Source organism: Pocillopora damicornis, chromosome 1 (genome assembly GCF_964200805.1).
Source record: "Pocillopora damicornis chromosome 1, jaPocDami1.2, whole genome shotgun sequence".
In the NCBI taxonomy this organism is placed as follows: domain Eukaryota; kingdom Metazoa; phylum Cnidaria; class Anthozoa; order Scleractinia; family Pocilloporidae; genus Pocillopora; species Pocillopora damicornis.
Window position 1 is genome coordinate 10,181,418 of NC_142670.1, and position 18,103 is coordinate 10,199,520.

An 18,103-nucleotide genomic window follows, 5' to 3' on the forward strand; every position below is an offset into this window, starting at 1 on the left:
CTTAATTATGTCTCTGAGGGCGATTATACCAAGTAACGTAACATGTTGGCATGTTTCTTAGAATAATTTGAGGATGATTTCGTAGTGCAATTTTTATTCAGTCATGTGATGAGAGAAGGTAACACCAATAAAACAGCAAACGACGCTATAAACGACGTCAAATTTCCAATAAGAAATTACCAGTTGATAACCTTTACGAAAGAGATGTAATACCTAATCTCCCTGTTTTTTTCCGTCCTTTTCAAAACAGCATGATATATGTCAGGCCTGTTTTTCGATCAGTGAACGAGGCGAAACGGGAGGGAATCAAGAGACAATCACAAAATAGAAGAAAAAGACAATTATAGTAATAACAATAATAATAAACGCATGGGATGCAAGCTGTATGATTAGTTCTAGTAACAAATTCGCTGTTTTGTGGATCGCCCATAATACATATATTTTACATTATTGGTACTTAGCGTGTCGGTTTGCTCTCGGTCATGCCAAATTAGCCATGCGCATTTCTTAATTTTAAGCTACCAAGCCCCCCCCCCCCCTCCCTTCCCTCTCCAAACTTCTAATGTCTATTTTCGATCACTCTGGCGAGCATTGTTTCCGTTCCGTACCACACGAACTCGAAGGAAAAAGGATACATACATACAAAGAAATCAAAGATTCCATCTGCTGGAGTACCTGGAAGGAGTTGTCTATGATTTAGAGGGCTGGAGCAGTGCTGAGACTTGCATCCAGCTGCTGAAAGTTTTCTTGAAAATATTATATTAACACAATTAACCCCCCTAAGTATGATATTCCCCGCAAAGTTTTCTTATCTTGAACATTTAGGAAAATTGTAAATGTCAGTACGAAACGAATGGTTCAGTTTACTGCATCCACTGAAATAAGTGAACACAGATTAATCGTTTTGATTTTCTTAAGACCGTTCATTTACAAATGTTAGCCTACTGTTACGCTGTAGTAAAACAAAAGTCTCAGATTTGAAAGGTAAATATATCTTGAAAGGAATATTTTTACAAACTCGCTCTCCTCTCGCGAAAATTTCTAGGTTGAAAGGAACCATAATCTAAAATTTGAGAAAAAGAATCTTTCCACCAGTGTTCCAACTTCATTTTTGTCCAATATCATTTATTTCATCATTTGTCGTTTCAGTGTCCTTTAGTAAAAAAGAAAAATACCACTTATGATAATAAAAAAAATTGGAATGGTATTATTGGTATTTGGTAGATAGAAGTTGATAGGTAATCTCTGTTTGGAGCAAGTGGTCCAGTTTCAGCAGCATGAAGCGACTCATGATGAAAGCGATCTTCGCAATGATAAACACTACCTAAGCAGTAGTGAAAATAGGGCCTGAGAAAAATTCAGGTCTGTACGGGATTTGAACCCATGACCTCTGCGATGCCGGTGCCGCGAAGATCGCTTTATAATCATTTCCTAAACCGCAGCTCGCCTAGATGTGATTTTCATAAATTCACAGTCATCGATTCACAACTTCACGGCCCTATTACAGACCAACATGATAACCAGCTCCCAGTTGGCTTTTTAGCTCAGTTGGTAGAGCACTACACCGGTACTGCAGAGGTCATGGGTTCAAATCCCGTTGCGGAAGCCTAATGTTTTTTCCAGGACTTATTTTCACTGATGTTTAAGTAGTGTTCATCACTGCGAAGATCGCTCATTTCTTGAACCGCAGATTTATATGATTTTCATATATGTGTAGTCACTAGATGAGAGACAGATAATTCGCCGGTAACCATTTACACTCCTTAGTGGAAAGGGGGCCTTTGTAGAAGTAAAATGATTTGCCAAAGAACACAACACACTGGCCTCGTTTTAACTCAGTGCAAAGAAACTGAAATAGCACCACACTTTGCTTCCACGATGTTGGTTTTAACAAAACTTAAAACAGCTGCCCATAGTTCTTAACTCGGTGGCTTACTTGTTCCTCATTTCATGGTTTTAAAAATTCAGTGACGATGAAACCTAGGAGATCTAACGAAATACGTCTCACGCAAGCGCGTAAATGGATGTGGATTATGTAAACTTGTGACCTTCTTGACAAAAACAGGGCCTAAAATTGAGTGGTCACGTTTTAAAAATAGATGCCGCGTAAACAAAACCTATTTAACCCAGATTGTGTTGTTATCCAACTTAAGAAATCTTTGACATGGAAACATACTTTATTTGTATGGGTACGAAACGACGGATCCAATTGTTGACGAACGCTCCTAACTGGTGTGAAACGACTGTTAAGCCCACAAGCTACTCAGTCCTGTGGCTTGATGTATCACTTATCTGAAGGTCTTTATCAGGTTAACCGTCAACCGTCAAATATCTAACTCATTGACCGTCAAAAGAGCAAACGTCACCCGTTCAAAACGCAAACCAATATAATCCGTCAAATCCTTCAGACATTCCTTACGAGCAACTAAAATGGCGTCTGTGTATCGGAAAGAAGCACTGCTGTGGGTCTGTTTTAGATGGCTAAAGCATTGAAAAATGTTTTTTTTCAAAGTATTCAGGGAATTGTGTCTTGCTGAGAAATATCAAAACTTCATTTTTCGTCACGAACTGTTAAGTTCCACTTAGAAAAATTACCTGTTGACCATCAAATGGCCAAAAATTTAGCCGCCAAGAGTCCAAACTGCCTCTCCTTGACCGCCAACCATTAAAGATACTAACCCACCGAGAACCTTTTATTTACTAAATCATCATTTTGTCATCACAGCCTCGTATTACAGGTGAACCATACTTTGTATCCAGCTATCACTTAGACTGCGCGAGACTTGAGCACCACTTCCGGCTAAGCATATAGCGTAGACTTCCGCTTTTCATTTGGACGCTGCTTTGTTTAGGTCGGAGACGCATCAAAACCTCACCGCCGTTCACTGCGTAATGTCAGCAACGACGTTCATCGAAGCGTGTAATAAATTTAACAGGTGTAACAACGTACCAGCCATGTTTTCACCTGTTACATAATAATAATATGTCCACTTAAGCAACAGGTTGTTTACACAGAATGATCAACAGATCAAAGACCATCTCCTAGGCAACGTGCGTCGATAAAGCTGTGTTTTTTTCCTGTCAACAAAATGGAATCACTTCCCTTGATTAGTTAGTGCGCTCAAAGGAAATTTTTTAAGCAAATTGTGCATTTTTTAATTAATTGAGGAAGTTACCCAGACTCCTACTGCCATAACTGCACTTTCAAATGAAAATTAGTAGAACCATAAGTTGTTCAAATCGATCACAGCCATCTCTGAGCTTGTTACCTACATACAAGAAACTTGAAACTCAAATTTTCTCTTCGTCTCCCATCCTTATCACGCGATCATTGTGCAAAATAAAAAGCGTCTGCTCAAAAATAATACCGGTTTGCTTATTCCTCCCGCATAAGTAACCACAGCGACTCGATTGTTCAGTGGGCTTAAATGGTGCGGTATCAGCTGCGTTCAGCCGAGTGAACACCTATGAACTGTTAGTTTTGGGACCTTTGTTTCTGGCCTTGTGAAGTATATGGACAGCTTATTCACATTTCCGTTCACACGGTTATGGCTCCTTCGTAAACCATAGAATGAGGAACGTTTGAAAGTTTTGTTCCAAAAATTAAAATTTGCTGCGGCCGCTGTTGTCGGAAATTCATGGTAAATGAAAATTGGCCTCTAAAAAAGTATGTGCTCTGAAAATGGACTCTACTTTAAACCACCGATGGAGGAGACTTTTGACTGATTTAGAGATAAAAGCACGTTTTCGTCCAAAAAATTGAATGAATTCTGCATCAGGAGAAATCAGACAGAACAGGGATATTTTAATGACAAACTCTGATTCCCATGAGTAGAGGTAAAAAGTGTCGATGAAATTAAGAAAGTCGTCAGAATGGGAGTTTCTCGCTTTGAAGGTAATATACCTTGGGATTGTTTCTTTTGTCTCTGTGAATGTAGTTGAATTCAAGTCGATAACACAGCCACATCATCTCTATGGAATGCAGCGTAAATCCTGCTCGCTCTATGCATGCTTGAGTCTTCTTGCTTGAGTAAATTGTGCATTCACATGGAAGAGTTACCATGAAGCATCAAACTGAATAATTAGAAAATGCGGTCTTGGAAGAAATAATCTCAAGTTTTTTCAAGAATCCCAATTAGGTGTTGCTCTAAGGAGCTTTTCGTCTAGGTAGAAGTTGAACAAAGCTGACTTTAGGGGTTAACAACCACACGGAGAGTTAAGTTTGGCGGTACCTTGAGCCAACCAATCACATGCGTTCTGGAACAATCTCCTTTGTTCTTTGTGTCGCCGTGTGTGGGCTGCTCGTGCCCCTAGGTAGTACCACCTGGGAAATCCTCGGTATCTGAAATTCGATGATCCCACATGTATGGGGGCTTTATATAGATTCCCTGGGAATTCGCTCTTTCTGATGCGACTGATAGAGACTGGCTCATTTTATACAGTGACACTTTCAAGGCCAATATTCGTATATATTATTATGTACATGAATGACCGTGACTGTCGTTCGTGTAAAACGTGGTTGATTCGCCTGGAGGCTCAATGAGACTCACTGAAGCGAAGTGCTGTTTTGCAAGTAGTTGAACTGTATCAAATAGCGGCAAAAATCTACCCTGATTATCCTTCCTGGGTGGCAAAATGGGGTCGATAAGTTGTGATTGTTAGGTTTTAGGTTGCAAATAGACTAGTTTTATCTTTCCTTTGGTGGTTAAACGTGAAACACAGGCATACACTGTTTGTAAATGGTAGTTTTTGCTGGTCGTGATCGGCAAAATTATCGGAATTTGAGAATGTAAGCTTACAAAATAAATTGCTTATGTTTCAAACAGGTGATTAACTTTTGATCCTATAAAGGGTTGTGCCTCTAACACACGCTGCATTTGAAGTTCCTTCGAGCGCAGCCTCTTCTCTCGATCCGCTAATTTATTTGTTAAAGCTTGCTTCCTTTGATCGCATCTGGAATCAAACGGCCCCTTACTAACACCTCCCCGGGTGCCATCTTTTTCGATTTCACCCTCCATGCACGAGAAATTTGCTTTGTTGCTGGTCACCAGCCACGAGATTTGAGAGCGAATGCATTAAATTTACATCAAAGCTTTCGTTTCCTTTCAAGATGTCCATTCATGTGTGACTGGTCGTTAACTCACCTCTAGCGCAACTTTAGTCCTAGATTTTAATCTCGTCTCTGCGGAGATGTGCCAAGGAAAGAACGCTTAGAGAGATAATTATGAAGTAAAATCATCTGGACAGTCTGGTAATTCAGTGCGACTTCGCTTGGTTTGCCCGTTTAGGAACTGGAAGTCAAGATTTTTCTTGGTACGTTATTTTCAAAAAAAGGAAAAACTCAAGGAAGTAGGCAAGAGTTGAAAAACAGGATTCGACCCTTCCAAGGTAAGGCGAAATATACTTAGAGTTAATAGACTTATTTCTCATTGCACTAGGCGGAGTAGCTGCAAAAATATTATTGCGGAAATTTCCTAGGGAGGAATTGCGAACCGATAGCTACTTATAATCAGAACGCCCCGTTTGAACTCAACAACACCAGTCCAGGGATAGAAATGAATTTTTCTTGTTATTTAGAGAATAAGAATGAGATACGTTGATGCTATCTTTCGCCAGATTTTTAGAAGAAAAGAGAAATCATTGCATATAATTTGTTGAGATTTTCTTGAAACCCAAGACAGAGATATCTTGATGGGCGCTAGCCAGTATGGCCTTGACAACTCTATCCAACAATCGTTTATGCTCACAAATCAACACGGAAAGAATTAACAATACCTGACTTCGCTTGGTATCTATGATCTAATGTTATGGAATACGAAAAAATGTAGCTTAGAAGATAGATTTGAAATAGAATCAGGACTAGATGAGAGCCATGTTTACTTGGAGGCAGTAATTAATAAGTAAGCAAGGTGTCTTGAACAGCGCCGTTCAAATTCTTCCTGAACAGTTGGTCGACCCTTCCTTCGGATGGCATTTTTGGACTCGCAATTCAACAAGGCCAGTTTATCCCAAATAAAGGTAAGCAAATATACACATTTTGACTTTTTTCTTGACAGGACTTCCTGCTATTTTTGTATTTATTATCCTTGATCAGAGCCTCTCTTGTACCACCAGGCAAATTGCTTGTATTGAATTGATCAAAGTGACAAAACCAAAGAGAAACAAGTGTCTATTTTCTTTCCCAATTATCCTCGATAATCTTTGAAAATACCATATGACTCAGTGTAAATATTAGAGGAACAGCAGAAATGAAGTCAAATTTTGCGCGCTATTCAAACTTTTCTCGGTAAGATTTCCATTTGCTTGGACGCGTCCTGAAAGAACTCATAACCGTTGTGTCACGTAGATGAACTTTCGATGAATACAAATGTGAAGACATTTTCTCGACAAAAAAAAATTCCTACTTTAATTTTTAGCCGACTTTTAGAGCGATCGACATTAGAAGGCGAAGTTTCTTAACGGAGGTTATTTGTTTGTCCTCTGCCATTTGAAGGACACTTTGTACCAATTTTTCTGTGTCAACATGATTTGATTTCGGGTTAAAATGTTCTGACCTCACTTATTCGTAACTGCCAAAAAGAGTTTGTCTTGTACCCAAAGCATTTGACGACAAAATGAGACAAAAAATTGCCCAGCGTTTATAAAACAACTTACTGGTCACTAGCGTTGGAAAATACGATGCCCTTCATACAACGCTCTAAGGCAACAGACCTAGTTATGGCCTCGAAGGCAATCATCATGAATTATTAATAATCCTAGCTAGTTCAACCCCTGGATATAATACCTCCCAATAGCTTTTTATTTTTTACATAAATTCTACAAGTTTACACGAAGGAGCTTACTCATGTTAAAACATCGTTTTCGTTTCCAAATTCAAATTTTATTCGATGAGAAAAACGAGCATGGACTTTCGTTGCGGAATCAATTTAGTCACCCGACCAACATAATTGACCGAGTTCGATGAAATAAAGGGTCATGTGGACTTTCAAAGCACTCGTGGCCAGGCGACACGGAGATTTCGGAGATATGGTTACAACCCTATGTAACGTGTCATAAATCACGAACTGACACACCGGGTTCAAAACCATCCTAACTAATTATAAATTCAATCTTTAAATTGGTGCTACTTATTTAGACACCTATTTCGCCAACCAATAAAACAGCAGTTGCACTGTTGTAACTTTGTTGTTCAGTTTGTTGGATGCGATAACATAGGCGTATAAAACATCTTATATTGTTTTCTTCACGGATGGACAATGGAAGTAATAGTTTCTCTAAGCAAACATGAGCGAACTACTGTGCATGCCCTCTATCGGCCTGTCACCTAGAGAGTAATTTAGTTTGCTCACTTCATTTTTCTCTCCATTTGAGTTTTGTGACCCATGTTAGTTATGATGTAATGGTTAGGTAAAGTGGTGGACTGCACTCGGGTGTAATTGCTTTAGACAATTACAGTGATCAGTTGATTCACTTGGTTAGGCCGATCACACAGGCTAACCTTTTCGTTTGAAATTTCACCAACGAAATCCGACCTTGATACGATTTACGTGCATCAGCAGATGCCTTTGATTTAGCTCAGACAGCTAACCAAAGTAAGGGCAAACGTTTGGGGTGTTTTCCCTCATAAATTGAGGATTTCCAAAGGAACTTTTCGCAGCTATAATAGACAGCCGCTGCTCTCTGAGACGCATCGAAGGGATCGAAGGTAAAAAAAGGTATATTCTGACGAATTTTGAAAATTCTTACAACGATAGGGCGTTTGCGTTTTGTTTTACAATAACAAAAAATATTATTTTAGCTACTTTAGTACTTTTAAAACTAGTTTTGACCCAGTTTATTTTCCTTGCCACTTGTCTGTAAGCATGACGTCAGAAACACCTGGGTCGTTCTGCTTCGAAACAATAATTCATGTTAGACTACCTAATTTGAGCGGGAAAGAAATCGGGTAGCTTTCTCTAACTTCTTTGTTCATATAATGTTTAGTTACAAAATATCTTTATTACAAGCGATGTTGTATCAAATTCGACTGAGCACATATTTGCCTGAATTAGTTATTGCATCTCTGTTACCATTTTGACAGCTGCATTTAGTGATCAATTCACTTCGATGGCGACGAGACGCAAAGAACTAGAATTATATCCTGGAATTCATCGAAGCATTTAAACTTATTTTATTTTAATTTTTATTATTTGTTCTTCTCACTAAATTTCGGACACTTTTAGGATAAAAACAAGTTTTTCTCTCCATCAGGAATACAAAAAAAGATTTCTTAAGCCGCAACAATGTATTCGCAATGTATCCGAATTTCTTTTCCGGAAAAGCCTATTTAACCAGATAAAGCAGTTTGAATTTCTTACTATTTTTAATCAATAGCTGTAAGCTTCTTACATTGATTATAAGGAAAAGTGGTGCGTTAAAAGCATTTGAATGTGGAAGAGGAAAATGTCCTGCCACAGATCGAGATATTTAAAGCCCTTTCGGCCGTATAGGAAAATGGTCTTACCTAGCTGGAGTGGGTCCTTTACCGGAATCTCCACTTTGAAATTCTCCGCTGAATTAAAAAAAAAAAAAAAAAAAAAGGCAGGCGGATTTTCTCAAAATGTTTCATTTTATATTTCTCTTTTTCTTTATTTTTTCCCACGCAACGTTTTGTAAAGACGACTGCTTACGAGAATCAAAGCCGCTAAGAAAAGCTGAGTCAGTTAAAGTTAAAATCCTCTTCCCGTTTTTCTATGTATAACTTATGCGTAAGGTTAATTTGATGGTTCATGAGTCAGTGGTTATCGAAATAACACTGAATAGACCTGAAGACATAACAAACAACTTTGCGGAAGACGATGTAGAAATGGAGTCAACTGTACGATACAGATGATCGTGAAGTAGATGCAAATTTTCAGGAGATCGTATCCATCAAGAAAAGTGTTTTACTTTTGAGTAATATCACAATTTTTCTTCATCTACTTTGACTCGCTCTGACGAAGGGCTAAGACTCGAAATGTCAGCTTTAGGAACTTTTCACGGTATTCAATTTACATTATCAACCCAATTGATAAAGCTAATTATCTTGTAATATCCCAACCGACGCAGCAACATAGTTTCTTTAGAAACTTGCTTCCTTGACACCTTGATTCGCTCTGACGAAGGGCTACCACTCAAAATGTCAGCTTAAGGAACTCTGTACGGTTGTCAATTAACATTTTCAACTCATTTGTTAAAACTGAATAACAAAGTAGCAAATTGACAGAGAAAAAAAAATGGCTGTATTGTAGTTTCAAAAACGACAGGTTCCTGAATTCAAACTTAAATCGTACCGTCAAGAGCAAAATAGTCTTTCTGAAAGCCATAAATTGCATCCTTAAAATGAAAAAAGAAGAGGTTTAAATTTGGGGCAACTCTGAAAACAGTGATTAAGATCGTTCTCATTTTTAGTGGTTGCCCCGCGTTGAATAAATATTTAGATTTACTGTTGTGTTCGACACAGCTCTAAAATTTCGGTATTACCTCATTTTTTCAATAACGTTGAACTTTGAAAAGAAATGTTCTATGCCCTATTTCACCTCGACAGAACTTCCTGACATTTTCCACAGACTTATTTTTCAAGAAGCTTCTTACAAATTCTCGACATTTTTTCTACGCCCCCATGGCATGTGGTAAGCGGTGTTGCTACTAACACACTAACTAAACCTGCTGGTGTGTGCCATATAAGGGAATAGGTAAATAGTTGGGTTCAAGTCCTGGCTACGGGTGGCGAAGATTTTTCCAGATGGGTTCAAATCGAGCGGGAATATGACCGCTCAATAACAAGACGATTAACAACGGGCTCATAGAATTCTCACATTTAAATCATCATGGGAAAGGAAACATTATGAAATATTTAAGGTATTAAGTGAGTTTGGCTTGCTGTTATTTTAAATTTTTCTTAAAAGTGGAAAATGAACAATCGCTAGTAAAATGTATTTGATGGCATTCCTGCTATTGTTTCAGAACACGATCCGAGAATTAAGTGGAAGAGTCGCCGGTTGGAGTTGCGAATCAATGATGCCCCACAGAGGTAGACTATTCTTTATCTTATCAACATTTTCTATAATTTCTTGAGCGATGGGAAAAAAATATCCCTTCCTTCTTTTAAAAGCCGCTTGGTTTAGCTGCTTGCCAAATGATTTATTTATTCATTACATTCCTTAGCTTGTCATGCAAACTCACCGTAGTTATACAAACGGTCAGAATTTATGGCAAACATTTTTGGAAATATTTTGACAAGATTCCGTGAAATCAAAATTCCAGGCGAAGTAGCTGTCAGATTGAAATTAATTTTGAGGAAGTTTATGCCCTTATTTGAAGGCCGATTAAGTTGTCAGCCCAGTTATACAATAGAATATTTAATTACCCAAATATCTGGTCATGTTTAGATTTGAAATTTTTAGGTTTAACCCTCGAGTTTACGTCTTTCCTAAATTGAAACACCACAAGAGACGAATCTCCTAAACTAATACAACGACAAATACTTCCGAGAAGGCAATAAATAGTGAAGTATTTTTGAACTGAAATTTTCATTTCTTGTTGTTTTGATTGACAAAAAAAGGGGACACCCGAATTTGTTTTGGGTAAAATAGAGATTTTGTTACTGTGTCATTTTTTCCTTCAAGAAATATCACTGTAGTAAAAAATCATATCATTGCAAGCGTTGACAGGAAATCTAATCTCGTTTGATCTCCGCTGTATCGTCGGTTACTAAATGATCTTTGATTCGTCGGCCGGAATCGAATCAAATTTTGCATTATTTTAAAATACTGAAATTCTTCCTTGAAAAAAAGAAAAACTTTTAATGTGGCAGGATCAAAATAGGATAGCCTTTCTCTTAAGTGACTGAATCACTTTAAAAGGCATTGAGTTCAATCGTAACATCTTTCGTTTTTGTTTACAAGGAAATGATCTAAATTATGTAAATTAGCCACGCGGGCAGACTGTTGAGGAATTTTGATCACGGTCTTTCAAACAAACCATGTTTTTGCCGTTTTCTATCTTTAATTTCAAATGTCATTAAAAAATCCTTTAACCAAACAGAAATATAAAATCTAGAGATTCAAATTTCAGATTAAAACGGAATACTTAATCATAACTGAACGTAAACTGGAAATGTTACTCATTCACATACAGTCCTCTTCGGTCCAGTTATAGAGATTATTCCTTAAAATCGCTGACCAAATTTACGCAGGGAAGTAGTTCTCGTTACAGAGAAAATAAACGCGAACAAAGGAGAAGCTATTGACAGGTTTAGTCGGATTTGTTTTCATTCTCTTGTTTTCAAACTGCGTTTCCAAGATATGGAATAAAAGTTGTATTAGTGAACTGAAGTTGGATATCCAGTTTTTTCATTTTTTTTTCATTTTCTTTCGTCTGAAACACTTGTTTAGATATGCCTTAACATTGTCTAAATTAGTTTAATAATCTTTCAACCATAATTTATCACGGATAAAGAAAAAACATTTGCTTTAGTCTGCTCATTTAGTTGCCATCTAACAGGCAAATTCTACGTTGACTCTAGTTTTTTCGGCGAACTATTTGAAAAGTAGTAGATTTTGGAGAGATCACAAGAGATCATTCGACCATTCTTACTTGATAAGAATGGTAACCATTCTAAACAATCGGTTTATCAAAGGTTTGATACAGTAGGACCAAGAATAATAATGATTATAAAAAAAATAGATTCCTCCTTCATCCCATTGGTTACTTTTTTTTCAGGTATCGTTGACTACGTCGACCATACCTGATTGGCGTTAAACATAAGATCACCTGATAGATTTACTCATAGATTTAGCCCTTATTATCAAAACATAACTTAACTGAAATTTATGCGATTTGATGAATTTTATCCCAACGAAGGACCGGGTGGAGTCAACCAACTCGGAGGTGTTTTCGTCAATGGCCGACCCCTACCGGACTACATGCGACACCGAATTGTTGAGTTGGCTCACTGTGGCGTCCGACCATCGGAGATCTCCCGTCAACTGCTCGTGTCCCACGGGTGTGTGAGCAAAATTCTCGGAAGATATTATGAGACAGGTTCGGTTCGGCCCGGAGCGATCGGAGGCAGTAAACCAAAAGTGGCTACTCCACGAGTGGTGTCGAAGATTCTCGCGTACAAGGAGGAAAACCCTTGTATTTTTGCGTGGGAGATCAGAAACAACTTGTTGAGTGACGGAGTCTGTGACAAGAGCAATGTACCGAGTGTCAGTTCCATTAACAGGATTCTGCGCAATGCGGCTTCGGAGAAAGAACAACGCGCGGCGCACGAGAAAGCAAAACAGCACGTGCAACACCTTCAGCAGCAGATTCCAAATGCACCTCAGATGAATGGATTTCAAGCTCAAATTGGTTTCGCTCTACCACACAACGGTCAGACAGCACTACCTACTACTCTTCAGACCCTTGCACAACAGCTGCCCAATCCGCATCCCATGCCACAAGTTCCAACACCTGTCGAAAAACCCACGCAGGCTCCGGAGGTTGTGCAGAGCGTGGAAAAGAATGACAATGAACATCGTGGTACGCCACAAAACGGTTCGTAGCCAAAGACATAAAGTCTACATTAATATCCTATGTAATTAATTTCCTAATGTAATTTCAGGTACTGAACGTGATATGCAACAAAGTTCTCACAACTGAAAAGAATACCACTTTCCTAACTCTAAGAGAAGGATGCACCTTGCACAGACATTTAGAGGCTCTCAATTGCAATTAGTTTGAGTCAAGCAATTTCTATCAAGATACAGCTTCAGAACCATTTTTTTATTCTCGTGCAGGCACGGATCACAATGGGAAATCAGAAACAGAATCAAAACAGAATGGTCACCCAGAGAATGGCGAAAATGGAACAGTGGGCGAGGAACGCAAGAGAAAACATGATGACACATCGGTGATTGGTGATCAAAGCGACGAGGACGTCAAGAAAGAGAGCAACGGTACAACAGACGTAAATGGAAACGAAGGTCCAGACGCTAAGAAAAGAAAACTTGGACACATTGAAAATGGACACAAAAATGAAGTGGTGAGATACTATGATATAATCACTTTTCGTGGCTATACAACAAAGGAAGCTGCGCTTTTCTATACCATGTGGTGTGTACACATGAATTATGGCCTTAATTGTGTAGTTTTAGACACAGGGAACTTTAGTTTCTTTATCTTTACAATATAGCCTATTAGGTAACATGACTTGCTGTAAATGCTATAGCTTCTCACAAAGGCGAAGAGAAACTTCAAGCTACTGTCAAACGCTACTGAAAAGAGAGTTCTGTCTCGTCCTTACGGCAACATTTAGCTAAACGACACCTTTAGTTTTTTGTCTATGAAAATATAGTTTGCCGCTTATTTTTTTTCTTCTTCTTCTTATGCTTTCTCTATACAATTCCAATTAGCCCGTGTACACTCGCGTATCACCGACATGGATTAAATACAACCCCGTGATTCCGAGTGGATTTGCCATTGCAAGCAGCCTCAATGGCTTGAACGCAATCGCTGGTGATCTCAATGGTTTAAACGTCAACGTGAATGGCATGGGCGGTTTGAACGGCGTCAACGGGCTTGGAAGCGTTGGGGCGGTAAATGGATTGAACGGCATAGCACAGATGAACGCTGTTAATGGGATGAGCGGGATGAATGGAATGGGAAATGGTCTGGGAAATGGAATGAGCCTAATGAACGGGAACAATGCCATCAACGGAATCAATGGTTTAGCAGGTATTAGCACCATAAATGGTATTAACACTTTGGGCAACATCAGCTGTCACAATGTGAACGGAATGAATGCCATCAGTGGGATGCATTCAATGAATGGCATGAACGGCCACGCCAATGGAGGAATGACACATCCTGGTATGGACCAGGATAGGTCACTCGGACAAAACGGGATTAACGGCCACACAGAGAATGTCCACTGGTCGCCGCCCTACCCCATGGTGTGTCTACCGGATTCAAATAATTCCAACGGAATGACCCAAACAAATGGCATAAACAAACAAGATTCCTTTGCACCACAGATTGCCTTTCAGATAACCAACACACCCAGACCAGATCTTCAGAACAATTCTGCTAACTCAACCACTGTATGCACATCGGTTTTTGCACCCATAACTACGGCAACGCCAAGAAATCACTCTCTTACAATGGCAAATCCTTTGACCAATGGCATCCAAGCCATGCAGTTCTCTCGACCAATGGCGACCGAATTTACACAGCCAATCATGAAGATTATGGCACCAGCCACGTTCCTGCCATTAAGACCGTCTGGAATAGCCTCCCTTGATACCATAACTCATGGGTGAGCAAACACGCAGGAAAAGAGCGATTAAAAACAAGGCAAAAATTAATGGCGTTGCCTTTTAGAGGGTTCTAAGCCCCTCGACATGCGTTTTGGAGAAAATGCGCATCCATCCGTTTATGTATCCTGAAATTTTGTCAAGCACGTAAGATGTCATTGTTACTTCGTAAGAGGTCAATGCTTTTGTTTATGACAAGGAGAAAGATCAATATATTTTTCAAAAACATTTTTGACACCGGAATATTGTATTCCAACGAATTCGGAGATATGGTTTACGCTTGTATTTAACAAGAAAAGGTATTTATTCTTATCTCATTTATTTTCACCGAAAGGTAAGCGTTCATTGTATGATATAGTCAGTATTTAGAAACACTTTTACTGTAGAGTGTCTTTACATGCACTAACATACCAGTCACGAGTTACTAGTCGTTAGCCGATATCCTTAAAATTCAAGGACCTGTCAACATTACCCGTCGTGTTTAGCCGTGCACATGCTTGCAGTCTTTTCTTATTCATGTCCTCACCTGCCTTTTAGTAACTATAATTTGGATTGAACGTATTTCACGTACTCAAAAGTCACATAAACGATATCGATCGAAATATTAACAATCATTCCGAAATGAATTTTATTTTTCCTAGACTCGATTAATAAATTTTCGGCTTCTCTAAAAGCAAAAATTATAAAGCCAGATATGCATGCTAAAAACATTGGTTATCGAACCCGAAATGCTTTCAGCCAATTAGGAGCACGATTGGCAATAATTGCGATGTGTCACAATAGCGCAATCATTTTCCACAAACCATATATACAACATTTTCCTATAAAAACATGAGAATGTTGAGGTTGAAGTCAAAATACTGTTGCATCTACCTTTTTAACTTTTTTCTTTAACATTTGAAACTCATCATAGCAGCTGAAACTGCTTTGGCGACTTGTCGAACCAAAAATATATGCATATCCTAATATACCATTTTTTTTGTCGCTCTTGCCTTCGATGAAATGCAAGTGTTTAACAAACGAAAACCTTCTTTGTTTTCTCGGTAACATAGTAGCCAGTTATCATGACTTCATCCATGTAATTTTGCGCGTCAGAGCATCATGTACATTGTCGATTGCACCTAATTTTTCATTAGAGGACTTAAAATAAGTGTTGCCGAATATAATAGATTTAGTGCCTCGCTGCGCGCGCGCTGAGGGCTCCGCTCTATTCTGTGGCTTTGTAAAAATAACACAGAAATATGCAACTGCCCAATAAGGCTTCTTCTTAGCTTTAAATTAGGCGTAAAACATGAGGAATAAATAGATTTGTAGCGAGTTCTTCATTGAGAGAAAAAGAACTGCAGGAATCCAGTTGGTTCTTGCCATAACTGTGCTTAACGCTGATATCCTTACGAAAGTATTATCTTTACGCTCCCACTGATGCTTGAGTAAGTCTATTAAGCTTGTTTTGTCTATCTGATAAGCCATTTTCACTTTTGCTTTGCTGTATAAAAGTAGTTGAACAATTATCATAAACCAGAACAAACTGAGTAAACGTTTTATTAAAAAATAACCGCTGAGACTGAAGAAATTGGGAATAAACTTTACTGAAGATAAAAGTAGGGAAGCCTTTATCTGATTTAAAGAGGATTTTTCCTATTGGCTGAAAAGTAGAAACTCGACTTCTGATCCATACGCCAACAGATAAATCAGGTGGAATGCAAAAGAGGGTTAAATTGATGTTCCGAGCTCGTAGCTAATCAGTATATATCTCACAGGTGAATAGTGATTTTATTGCGCATTGATTGGCTGGTTTGAAAGTGATTAGCAAGTACTATTTATCTTTGAGCACCCACGGAGACAAAATCGTGCGTCAAAACCTGAATTTCCGACCATTTTTTGACAGAAATGAACCATTATTTTTGGTTTTTGTGTGGTTTATACTAAAACAATTATTCACCTCAGTGTCGGTGAATGTGGTGGATATTTATCTTGTTGCTTCGTGGCTTCGTGGCTCGGTAAATATCCACTACTATTAAACATGAATTGTCAATGGTTCTTAAAAGTATGTGCCTTTCTTCTGATAGGCCGCTGCAATTACTTTAGTTCGGTTTTACGACACTCGTATTATACACCAAAAACAAATGCTCAGATCATCAGTTTTTCTGTTCCATGACACATTCCTCCTGGTTTCGTTGTGATAAGTTACGTACGCCTTTCTTATTAATAAATTATCATACAGCCCAACCACAGTGTCATGCTAGGCATGCCGGGTAATATGGCGGCTAGCCCGCTGGGGAAACTGGACCGAGAATGTACAAAGTGTTTATCAAGAGAGAATATATTTTTCCATATTGCGTTATTTATCTGGTTAATCAATTAATAGATGTTCTCGTCGAACATTGTTCAAAATAATTCCAAATATTTATTCGTTAATGTTAAGTTAAATTTTGAGATCAGCGAGCTTCTTTCAAAGAAAACATTTCTCCGGTCTTCAAATCAGAGGTAGTTTAGGTCCATCGTTTCATTTTATGTTTGTTGGCAGAACATCCAGCATACTAGTTTCAGTTTTTGTAAAAGAAAAACTATCCAAGTTTCTTTGAAAGAAGTTCGGAGAATCATCTTTATTATTACTGTTAAAGAGACGCATTCTTTATAAAGGAAACAAGCGAAAAATTATGTATTTAAATTTTAAAATATTGCAATCGTATGGATTGCCCATTGTTTATTAGAAGAAATGTGTAAAGATCATTGAGGAAGCTCCATGAAATATATTAAAACTGTTTTCTTGTGTGGAATTGTTATCTATCTCTTTTGTTTTAAGTGGCTCGCGAACTTTGACATCACTGTCTGACTCCATCATGTCCTTTGACCCTTTAACTCTGAACTGTGACTGCCATTTATGCCACCTGTGAATCAAAGTTAACGTAACGAGACTAGAGGAAATGATTCGTTCTTGATCGCTTTGGAAATTTTCCTTGTTAATAGCAAGGGAAATGTGCAGAGAAAAATGCGAAAAATATACATAATGATGTTTTTAGGGTAAAAAGGGTTCATTCCAAATTCTATTTGTATCGTCATTGCTTTTCTGAACTCTACTGATCGAGCAAGCCGTGAAGCAAATGGAAGAAACACTTGCTAAACCCAAAGGAATGAACACGCACAACTGGAATGAATTAATAAAGCGGCTTTGAAAGAGGTAAAATAAACAGCACTTTGATTGTCTTGTGAAAAGGCGGGTAATTTGAAAGTCCTCAACTCATGTTTTCAACTCTAATGAAGTATACGCACACCTTTTAGTTTTTGTGGTGCGTGCAAAAATTGAGCAAAGAAAAGGAATATCAGTGCGTGATCCCATCGGCGCTTTCGTCTTTGTTACATGCCTTGTTAAAACAAAATTAGAAGGAATAGTTTTCTACTCATGCGCGCAATAAAAAAGCAAACCTGTTGAGACATAAGTAGTTGTAAATTATTGTGTTATATTAAAGTACTGAGATTCTTGTCATCGCGTTCGGTAAATTTAACCACAACTTAAGTTTTTGTGAGCGTGAAATAAAAAGTTATGCACAAGGAAAGTTTCAGGTACGCTGTCTGTCGTACAAAGAGTGCTATGGTTCACTCAATAAGAAAACAATGCGATCAGGAAGGTTATTGTTTTTTCTAGTGTAAGACAGCATGGAGTCCAAAATAAAGGCTAGTCGCATGCTTGCTGAGTTCTTCTTTCACAAGCTCTCCTTTCCCCTTCTTTCAATGTACTCCCCGAAAACATGCTTCTCTGGGTAATGCCCCCTCATGCCTTTGAT

At 38.3% G+C, this 18,103-nt stretch overlaps 1 protein-coding gene across 4 annotated transcripts; it reads left to right on the forward strand.

Annotated features, from left to right (window-relative positions):
* Positions 1–5,109: 5,109 nt before the first annotated feature.
* LOC113670535 (uncharacterized) lies at positions 5,110–17,098 on the forward strand. 4 transcript variants are annotated; one of them, XM_027186690.2, is made up of 6 exons: positions 5,110–5,388; positions 5,948–6,018; positions 9,985–10,051; positions 11,884–12,561; positions 12,804–13,048; positions 13,419–17,098. In XM_027186690.2, the coding sequence occupies exons 2-6, from the start codon at positions 5,968–5,970 to the stop codon at positions 14,322–14,324; spliced, it is 1,947 nt and encodes a 648-aa protein (XP_027042491.2). In that variant the 5' UTR covers positions 5,110–5,388; positions 5,948–5,967; the 3' UTR covers positions 14,325–17,098. The 4 variants fall into 4 exon arrangements, with proteins under 4 accessions (XP_027042491.2, XP_089056242.1, XP_027042493.2 ...); XM_089200116.1 differs by lacking the exons at positions 5,110–5,388; positions 5,948–6,018 and adding an exon at positions 7,102–7,715; XM_027186692.2 differs by lacking the exons at positions 5,110–5,388; positions 5,948–6,018 and adding an exon at positions 7,103–7,705.
* Positions 17,099–18,103: the final 1,005 nt, after the last annotated feature.

What these genes read in the sequence shown, in the direction of transcription:
- LOC113670535 (XM_027186690.2), top strand. Translation starts at nt 5,968, where the DNA reads ATGGCATTTTTGGACTCGCAATTCAACAAGGCCAGTTTATCCCAAATA. An exon ending in ATCAATGATGCCCCACAGAG is followed by an intron (nt 10,052 to 11,883) that starts GTAGACTATTCT and finishes ATCCCAACGAAG; the next exon opens with GACCGGGTGGAGTCAACCAA. An exon ending in TCGTGGTACGCCACAAAACG is followed by an intron (nt 12,562 to 12,803) that starts GTTCGTAGCCAA and finishes ATTCTCGTGCAG; the next exon opens with GCACGGATCACAATGGGAAA.